The following is a 10,412-nucleotide window of genomic DNA, read 5'->3' as shown; positions in this document are numbered from 1 at the left end:
GAGTTTTTTGATTTCATTTTAAAGTCTTTAACATTAATTATATCTTATTCTGTAGGCTCAATTTTAAACTTTTAGTTTATGATACGATAATATTTAATGAATTAATTTTAGTTATGCTGGTTGATTTAGCTCTAAATCAATTCATATATAATTAAATGAGATATACAATTTTATTACAGGTTTAGAATTTTGACTTTAAACTAACCTATTTAATAAATAAATTATGTTGAATTGACTCATTTAATTAACAATTTATCTCGTAAGGAACTGCATTACCCATAAAACATATAAATAATTACCCTATATTTCTAATCAATCACTAAGTGATTGCTTTTAGCACACTAAACAATATGGTTGACATTAAATACAGATCGAAATGGTTGGAAATTTGGAATGAACTTTTGCTAAAACCCCAACTGTGGTACTAGTGTGTCTTTCTTTGCACCCCTGTTGTCCTCGTCAGGCCGAGTTAGCTGTGTCTCAAATTTCCATCCATGGAGGCTGTGTCGACTCACCTTTCAACGAGTTTTAAGTCCATTCCGAAAAGTAATCGATTGAACCACCAAACTGCAAAACGATTAGGTTTCTCCTTGAAACCCCATTCGCTGGGTTTTAAGTTTAACTCTGATAGTGACAGGAATTCGGAGTTCGATAAACTGGTTGTATCTGCAAGCAATGTTGATCAACTGGGAAATCAAAGTAACTTATCCTTTAATCCCCCTTCTTCCTCTCGACCAAAGTATGTTATTTTTCACTTTTTTGATTAATTTTCACAATGTATAATTTGGGTTTGGCTTGTTGTTTTAATTTCTACTAGTTAATTTTGTTTGTCATTATGTTAGGAGTAAAATTTTTAAATGAAAATGAGTAATCATTTAATATATGAACAATTGTTGTCATTCGTGCCAGCCTGAAGGGTTGGGAAAAATATGCAATTATGAATCTGGTATATTTTTCATTGATTTGTGTGTTTTGTTGCATCTTGCATGTAGTTTGTTCATCCGTTTGATTTTCATACAAGAGAGCGTACAAAATTTAGCTGGTTTTCAGTTCTTAACTTGATCACTGCCTGTATTCTGTTTGTGTACCCCCATTAAAACGACTCATTAAATCATTTTTTTATTTGGGTGAAGATGTTTATGATCTTTGCTACAAAGATTTAATCAGAAAGAATTTCTTTGTTATTATCACTAATAAGGGTAAGATTGTATACACTAGACTCCAAACCCCAGCTAGGTGGGAGCACTTAATAGCATTGGGGTAATGATTGAGGTAATGAAATGTTGTAGCCTGTATTTTTGTAATGAATTCCAAAAAGGCTGTTAAGTATAGATACTTTCCCTGCAAAAATATAAGAGTTTATGAGGTTCTTGTTTATTGAAAGATTTATAAGTAGTCTTTTTGTGATTCATAATCTTTTAAGTACCAAGTAAAGCTCTTTATTTCTATGACATGGAAACCGTCTGCAATCTAATTGACCTAGTGCTAAAAGCTGCTTGATTGTACTTATTGCCTGTTACTGAAAATTTATAGCAAGCGTTTTGGAAGAAGAAATGCAAAATGTCGATATGCTTTCATGTTTTTACAAAATTAGTTCCAAAATTTGTGGAGTATAATAGAGTTCAATTATTGTTTGCATTTAGAACTACCTTGATTTGATATACAACAACAATGTCAAATCCTTATTCCCAAAAGATTAAAGTCTACGACATGAACCAATATGCTATCATTTTGAGTAGCTGTCCTTCTCTATTCATTTCGATTTTCTACCACTCAACTTATAAGTCTAAGTCTTTCATATGCTTTTCCACTCCAGGTTATCTTTGCTTTTCCTCACCTTCTTTTTAAGTCTTCTGATTTCCAACATTCTATCCTTCTTATCGGTTACTGATACCACATCTTTGCATATCCCCAAACAATCTTTATCGATTCTCTAGCATTGTTTTCTCAAAATTTGCGACTTTCAAGCCTTTTTTTATATATATTTTTTTCGAATTCTATCACTCAAGGTATACCGCTGATCCACCAAAGCATTCGCCTTTCTGATACTTCCATCTTTCTACTAAGATCCTTTCTAAAAGCCCGCGTTCTGATGTATATAGTAGCGCTGATCTAATGGTGTAAAACTTACCTTTTAGCTTTAGGGTCACACCTCGATCACGTAATTTCCCAGTAGTCGTTCTTCTTTTGCCACCGAAACTTTATTTATTGGGTCACATCTTGTTGGATATTCCCATAACTCTAGAATCATACTCAAGGTATTTGAAACATCCACTTGGAGTAATTTCTTTCCTTTCCAACATTATAATGCAATTTATGTCATTTGTGCTAAAGTTACACTTCATGTACCTTATCTTCCTTCGACTTAATTTAAACTATCGTGACTTCAACTCTTGTCTTCATCGTTATAACTTAGCTTCTACCCATTTTTCGAGTTCATTTTCATCTACCTTGATATTATTACAAATAATAATGCAGAAATGAAACTACAAATATAAGATAATGTTTGTAGTGTCTCTTTTGTGTATGGCAATGAACTCCTTGCTTTAATGAACCACGAATTGAACAACACCGTAGAGAAGATTTGTTTGCAACGGGAACGTCACTCGGAAATCTTGATATAGATTGAAGGTGACTACAAGCTTTCCTATTGTGATATTTCCCCCATAAAGGTACTTAGGTTATGAGAATGGAAATTCACAATGAGATACAATTAATCACTCTAACCAATTAGTACAAACCGATTGAACTAAATGATTATGTGTTTATGTATAATTAAAACCAGAAAAAACAATAAAAGAGTTTATAACTCTCTTTTATGTTTAAAGAGATTGAGAGAAATATGAACTCAGAATTTGATGTTTAATATGTAAATGATTTCCATACACTCACTCTTATTTATAGAGTTGAAGTGACAAGGATTCATCCAAAACCATACATCAATAATAACTGATGATTATCAGTTAATAATGACGTAAAACATTAGTTCATAACAACACAAACTCCATGAAACAGAGTTTTGATCCACGAACAGATGCGCTGTTCTGAGGTGCTTGAACGAGCATGAGCCAAAATCACTTCCAGTAACTTTCTGACGCGAAATTTCATAAGTGCTCGAACGAGCATATGCTCAAAACATCAAACAGAAAGTTTTGGAACACACTGATTGACCAGACAGACCATGCTCGAACGAGCAACACCTTGCTCGAACGAGCACATGGTCGAGCAGCCCAGATTTTGTTCTCGTTGTTATGTTTTTTCTTAGTCTATTCTATAAGCCTTTGGGTAGTGTCCTACATGCTCTAAATACTCAACAGATATAGCTTATCATTAATATTTTTCTCATAATAATTCAAAAGTTTGCATCTATCTAGTTTTAGAGCTACAAGTATTGCTTGTAGTAATTCTCTCTCGTTAGATTGTGGTTTGTGAACTATGTAATTTTCGTGAACTGTTGCATTTCTTGAATGACTTGTCTCTAGAATGATGCTCCTTAAACTTACTTCTTTTGTTTCATGTATGTTTAAGGGAGAGACGACATACAATATCAGTATTTGTGGGGGATGAAAGTGGAATGATTAATCGAATAGCAGGGGTTTTTGCCAGAAGAGGTTATAATATCGAATCACTCGCTGTTGGATTGAACAAGGACAAAGCTCTCTTTACTATTGTAGTTTCTGGAACGGATAATGTGTTGCAGCAAGTGATGGAACAGCTTCAAAAGCTTGTCAACGTTTTGAAGGTTTTTTCCTTTTGAATAATTACCGTGGCATCCATGTCTTCAATTGTTTAGAATTCTCATTACTAAGTACAACTTGTACATTTAGGTTGAAGATATATCCAAGGAGCCTCAAGTAGAACGTGAATTGATGCTTGTAAAAGTTGGAGCTGATCGGAATAACCGTGCTGAGGTACCTAATAATATATGTCACAGTACCCAACTGTACAAAATATTTGATCTTATTAGATACAGGCAAATATATTAGCTAGATCTCTATGTTTTTTGTGGCAACTTTCTGCTACATGCTGATCTTTCTTAGTTTTCTCCTAGTGAATTATAATTTTAAATATATAATTTGTTATTCCACTATGTCTGTTCATTATTTACTTTCGCTGATCATATTGTTCGTGTTTCTTCTATTGTAGCTGATGTGGTTGGTGGACATCTTTCGTGCCAAAATAGTGGACATATCGGAAGAGTATCTTTCAATAGAGGTAATCACAGGATATTTCATAAAATCAATGTTGATTTTGGGAATATTATGACTGCAGTTTTACTTAGACAAGTATCAATGTTTCAGGATGTTCTACAGGTTAAGTGTTTAATGTGCATTTTCAACAAGCTACTTGATGCACTTCTCTGATGACGTGTAAAATTGTAATGTACATATTGCACACCGAATTGAAAATTTTGGAAGAAGGGACATTTAAATGATTTATGACCTAATATTGCTGTATATATACATGCTTATATTTTCTTCAAGCAGCTTTAGAAAATTTATTATATTGTTTTTCCTCCTTAAGTGAAAAAAGTTCAGTGAGATAAAAGTTTCATCTTTCATGTTTAGTAAACAAGTTTAGTGAAGACTGAAGAGAACAAAATTGTACTTTTGAATGGTTTTATTTTTTTTTTTTTTGTGAATTTTGGAAGCTAATATGGAAACTATAAGACTGTAGTTGGTTTTGTTTAGCTCTTTTCACTTTTACCTTTGAGTTGTTTTCAATGATCACATGCTTAATAAAGCAATTTACCTAGCACGTTGAATATCCAGGTCACTGGAGATCCAGGAAAGATGGTTGCTGTCCTTAGAAACCTAAGCAAGTTTGGCATCAAAGAAATTGCTCGTACCGGAAAGGTTTATTTTTTTTTTGAGATTCTTTTTTATTTTTGTTTAAGAGCTCTTTAAGTTTCCACATTGCATAATAAATGTGAATGTCTTAGCTGTAAATGTTTTGTTTATTGTTTGTCCAGGGTTTATAAATTTTTTATATGATGTAAAGTTTATATAACAGATTGCTCTAAGAAGGGAAAAATTGGGTGAGTCTGCTCCTTTCTGGCGTTTTTCTGCTGCTTCTTATCCTGATCTTGAAGAAGCTATCCCTATGGATGCTCTTTCTGGAGTTTCAAAAAGAGCATCTGCTGCTGGATCATCGGATTCTTCTGTGGAGGTGTGTTTCTTATTTGTTCATTGCTCACATTCTTAATATTTTGAGAGTTGAATCCACACATTTCTTTCTTGTACAATTCTTTTTGTTTCTTTCTTCCATCTGCCCATTTGCATGATTGCATCTTTAATCATATTATTATTGCTTTTGTTAAATGGAACACCTTGATGTTGTGCTTTCCAGAACGAACGTTTTTATTGAAATCCATTCCTCAATACCAGTAATAAACCGGATTAAAAGTGAACCACTATTATGGGAGGTTTTAGGCCATATTATGGATTCCCATTAGAACATAGTTAAATCCTAAAAGGTAGTAATTGGCTATGTTATCTGGCCTCGGGAACTCATGTGATATGTGTCGGAGTGTACGACTCGGCTTATGGAAAAATACAATAACTTTTGTCAAAAATAAAGTGTCCTAGAGTCGTGCCCAAGTCCGAATGTCGAGGATCCGACATGGGTACTTGAGTTATATTGACGAGTCCGGATAACAAATATGATTGATTAGAAAACCTATAGCTGCCAAATTTTTTAACTTTTTAAGGTAGTTGGGAAAATTTCCTTTTATTGAAAAAACTTTGGGAGGACAATATTTTTGTGAATGTGTCTCGAGACATGCCTCTTATGTTAAAGGGCTTCAAGACTAATAGGTAATGGTGGACGGGTCGAATGCGGGTGTGCAGGCGGGTTGCAGGTCAAATATTTCCCACAGCCTGTCATTGGTGTGCTTTTCACTTCTAGCAATTTACAGCAAATTAGTAGCAAATTTACAACAAACTTGCAGCCGATTGTAAGCTCAATAGCCCATCATGACAAAAATACTAAAATATAAAATAAATTTAACTACAAAATACAATTCAGAATCATCAAATCACAATTTAGCTGTTTAATATACATTAAAATATTTCTGTGACCCAACTTCAATTCAATCTCTTAGTATCATAAATTTAACAATCAAACACAACAAAAGTATAATGTTAGAATGGGAGTACTGCATGTGGATTGTCTCAGCTAAAGTCCTGCAGCAGCTTTGCGCATTATCTGGTGAAACATTGGATATGAGTGAGAGCTTTAGGATAAATATGCACAGATATACTTCTCTTCTTGCCATGCCCAGGCTCATACTGCAGCTTCAGGAAAATGAAGGTCCTGTATGATTTTTAGAAACTCCACCAAATTCTGAAGATTAAACTCACCTTCCTACCTAACATTGAGATATCTTCAGTATATTCCCACCTATCTGATACCTTGCTATGAGATCTCTGTAAATTCAGCTTCACTAAGACAAGCCCAAATTTCCAACTAATAGCCATTTTCAGCAACTTTTTATGTAGATTCTAGAACTACCCATTATCATTAATCTTGAATATATCCCCTTTTTATGACATTTTTGATGCCTCTTGTATGCTAATTTTTTCTAACTATATACACTACCACAAAACACAAATCTATGCTTACTTTAAATAAGTTTAGTATGAATTACATTTTATTTTTAGTGACTACGGCTTAGAAGTATATCTTAGAACAACTTACGTTGTAGATTAATATGACATAATCTGTTATCAATCTAGACCTCCTTAGGACAATTAAGATAAAAAAACTCCAATGTAACAAAATTTAATTGATTTTTTTGAAAAAAGATACAAAAAAATGGAAGAGGCAACACAGGCAAAGAAGGCTTCTCGATCCTCTGAGCACTCTAAACCTTGCAATACAGTAAACTATAAAAAAAGACAAGAAAGTTCAGAAATCATCTTAATATTTGCCCCTAAAAAGGTTCAACATCATCTTCTTTCTCTTCTTCGACAATCTCAATATCATGTTCATCTAAAAGCCTATCCCTGTCCTCAATGGTGTTGTACATAGCATGCCTTGGAGGCACACTAATGCTTGCACTGCTTTTGACTTCAAGGAACTTTGAGTAGTAAAAATTGTCTTTTCACCTTGGCCAAAGGGAGATTTGCAAGTAACAGTACTCATTGGAATGTATATAAAATAACTTTAATAATAAAAGAACAATGAAAATGATTTTTGTGCATTTTAAAAGATGTTTTTAAGTGACATTTTTTTTCCTAGGGTTTATCTTTTCTATTGCTTCTCTCTTTTAATATGTAAATGGAATTAACATTATAGGTTGAAGGTCTTATTAATCAAGATGACATCTTGAGCAAATTGGTTCACATTCGCAATCTAGATGTTTTGGGGCCATGGAATGGAGACATGTCCCACAGTTTCTATGCCGTTAATCCTAGGGGTCACATGCCAATCTTTTCACCTAGATTAAACGCAACTGAAATTTCCTAAGAGTAAGAGAAACTCTAGCTTCTTAGTAAATCAAAATTATCTAAATTTGTTAGATTAAGAGCTAATATTTCTTTTAGCTGTTAAACACGTTGACCTCAGTTCTTTTAGGTTTGAGAGCAACCTTTTGCACCTAGGAGTCCATGTGCCCCATTTTTTTGTCCATCTGGTTTTTATTTTCAAGCTTTTTTGTAAAATCCGAATGAGCCCTTAGCCCCATTCATATCACGTTACTCATGGCATCCTTTAGCCTAAAATGTTTGAGGCAACAGGGAATCCTCTACTTTGGATAGTACAATGTTGCCTAATTTGTGCTTGCTTTTATGTGTATGCAATTTTTTTCTCAAGATTAGACCGTCTTTTTAAAGAAAAAGAAACATTTACTAGCGAAGATGAAAAAAATACAGAGGGTCACTTAATCTTAATTAGTGGGCTTTTAGACAACAAACTAAGTGGACACATCAGGTTAAATGACATTCTTTATGCGTAGCAGATCTTAGACAATTCCTTTTCCTAACCAGAAAACTATGTGTTGAGATAAGAGTCTATCAATGGAAATCTTAATAACTACCAGATCCTGTGGTGGTACGAAGTATCGTGTATTAACCTGAAACATAATTGGCCACCGGATCACAAGTGAAGCTCTTGTGAAAGAAAAGGTAGATCACATTTTACTCGGACCCTTTTCTTCCTATTGCAGCTTGGATCTTTCTGATTGGAAACTCTCTTTGCTGCTATATGATGTTCTCTAAGTTCTATGGGTATCTTTGCTTTACAACTTTATTGCCTTATTCTCCAATTACCATCTCCCACTTGCTCCAAACATTATTACTTAAAGCATAGAATAAAAACAAGGCCACATTGTAAAGGTTTTCAAAACAAACGAACCGATATTTCCCGTGTTGTAAAGGTGTAAAAAAACCGCGTTTTAGGCCGCATTAAGGGATGTCTTATGGTTTCAACCGATATTTAGACGATATGATAACCGCATCACTCCTGTTACCGCATCAGCGTTTCGTTACCGTGATCGCAACCGTTTCCGCATTTTTACACTATGAGTTAAAGAATTTTGGCTGCTTGTATAAGTATGTTTGGTCCTTGAACTACATTCTTTCTCCCCCCTTCCCGAGCATTTTCTATTACGGGTTTTCTAAAATGTCTTCCCTTCCCTTGTTTGTCATTTATGGCTACATGACATGATCATTGTACCGTATGATGGAAATTTTAGTAGTATTGCTGTAGTTGTACTTTTCTGATGAATCATCATGCCTGCTTCGGAATTGGACTCACATCAATATCTTGAAGGGTTTTTTCCTCTATTTTTTAGGGTGATGTTTATCCAGTGGAGCCGTTGGATGGTTTCTCCCCTCCAATCTTAGATGCTCATTGGGGTATTTTGAATGAAGAAGATGTAAGCGACTTTCCTTTCTATTGTTTGCCTTTTGTGTTCATTTTCAATGGATAAATAGTTTTATCATTCTTCAGTTTCAAATTTTAATGGATGCAAAAAAATGACTCTTTAAATTATGTGCACATTTTCGATGGATACACAATTTTGTTTTCTCTAAGGTTGTTTAGTTATGCAAAGTTGCTATTTGATGTTTGCTATCAAGGGTCAATTAGAAACAGTTTCTTTGTTTTTATAAGAATAAGGTTGCATGTATGTGGCTCTCCAAACCCCATGTAGGTGGGAGATTAGGTGGGAGCTAGTTTATAGCGTTGGGGTAATTAAAAGTTGTTTTCTGTTGTTTGCTCTCCAAGGATTTTAATTGCTCAAGTTTGTGAATGATGCATTTCATTGTTCTCGTTAAGAATTTGACTTTAGAGTACAAAACCCCCTCCTATAAGGTTCTGCTATGGTTTGAGTTAGCTGTGCATTTATTTTAACGTGTAGGGAAGTTGATATATCCTTCGTACTTTTTGTTCATTGGTATCATGTATATAATTGAGTGCATTGAGTTAAATTTAGTCGACACATTCTGTTTTTTGTGGACTTTTGGGAAAGAGAGGTGGATGGACTACTTTCAAGTAGAGTATAAGAAAGAGACTCTTTCTTTGAGCTGATTTCTATCAAGATCTTTATCAATATTTCCTATTATCGCCCCTATGCCCTTTTTATAGTTTACGAAGTACTAAACTTTTTACTGATGGTTAGATTGTGGTGTATTATTAGTCTTTGAAATTTCATCTATTGGTTGGTTTAAAGGTGGAGAAAAAAGATATTGGAAAGCGTTGTTTGAAGTGAAGGTCTGAGGTATCAGTTATCTAAATAGGTTATTTGATACTTTTGAATTTTGAATAATTTTTCTGTAAGTGCTCTTCTTGTCATATTTGAGCTCCCAGGCATGGTCAGGTTAGTCATGTTTCATTTGCAAGAAATACAAGCTGAGGCAATGATTTCATGTCTGATTGGTTGTGATGCAACTTCTATTGGATTTTTGTCCCCTAAAGCTATGATTCTCTGTGTTGAGGATTTCGTTTTCTTATATATGTAATAAATAATCATGCTTAAGAAAATTTAGGGGAATTTTCAGAAGTATTTATAAGTGCTTATTTTTGCTCTTTTTCTGTTTGGGTAGTGTTATAGCCATATTCGACTTGATGTTATATAATTAATGATGCGTGGAATGATTTTAACTTTTGTTGTATGTACTCAGACTAGTGGGATGCGATCACACACTCTATCTATTCTTGTCAATGACAAACCCGGGGTCCTTAATGTTGTTACGGGGGTTTTTGCTCGAAGGGGTTATAACATTCAGGTCTGTTATAAATTCATATTCTCTATCTAGAAGACAAAGTTGATGATTATGCTTTTTTTTTTTTATATATATATTTTGGTTGGTGCTTTCTATCAGAGTTTAGCTGTCGGTCATGCGGAAGGTGAGGGTCTATCTCGTATCACTACTGTTGTACCCGGTACAGATGAATCAATTAGCAAATTG

The 10,412-nt window shown here is 34.0% G+C and overlaps 1 protein-coding gene across 1 annotated transcript in view; it reads left to right on the top strand.

Moving 5' to 3' along the window:
* Window positions 1–348: 348 nt before the first annotated feature.
* The window catches only part of LOC130806676 (acetolactate synthase small subunit 1, chloroplastic-like), a 19,922-nt gene continuing 9,858 nt past the window's right edge, over window positions 349–10,412 (top strand). Inside the window, exons 1-9 of the mRNA XM_057671845.1 lie at window positions 349–739; window positions 3,529–3,742; window positions 3,828–3,911; window positions 4,147–4,215; window positions 4,773–4,856; window positions 5,014–5,169; window positions 8,795–8,878; window positions 10,125–10,229; window positions 10,326–10,412. The exon at window positions 10,326–10,412 is cut by the window's right edge and continues 36 nt beyond it. Of these exons, the coding sequence (XP_057527828.1) occupies window positions 495–739; window positions 3,529–3,742; window positions 3,828–3,911; window positions 4,147–4,215; window positions 4,773–4,856; window positions 5,014–5,169; window positions 8,795–8,878; window positions 10,125–10,229; window positions 10,326–10,412 (1,128 nt within the window). The 5' untranslated portion in view covers window positions 349–494. The remainder of the gene's footprint in view (window positions 740–3,528; window positions 3,743–3,827; window positions 3,912–4,146; window positions 4,216–4,772; window positions 4,857–5,013; window positions 5,170–8,794; window positions 8,879–10,124; window positions 10,230–10,325) is intronic.

This window comes from Amaranthus tricolor, chromosome 1, assembly GCF_026212465.1.
Source record: "Amaranthus tricolor cultivar Red isolate AtriRed21 chromosome 1, ASM2621246v1, whole genome shotgun sequence".
NCBI classification, from domain to species: Eukaryota; Viridiplantae; Streptophyta; class Magnoliopsida; order Caryophyllales; family Amaranthaceae; genus Amaranthus; species Amaranthus tricolor.
This window is presented reverse-complemented; position numbering and strand designations above follow the sequence as displayed.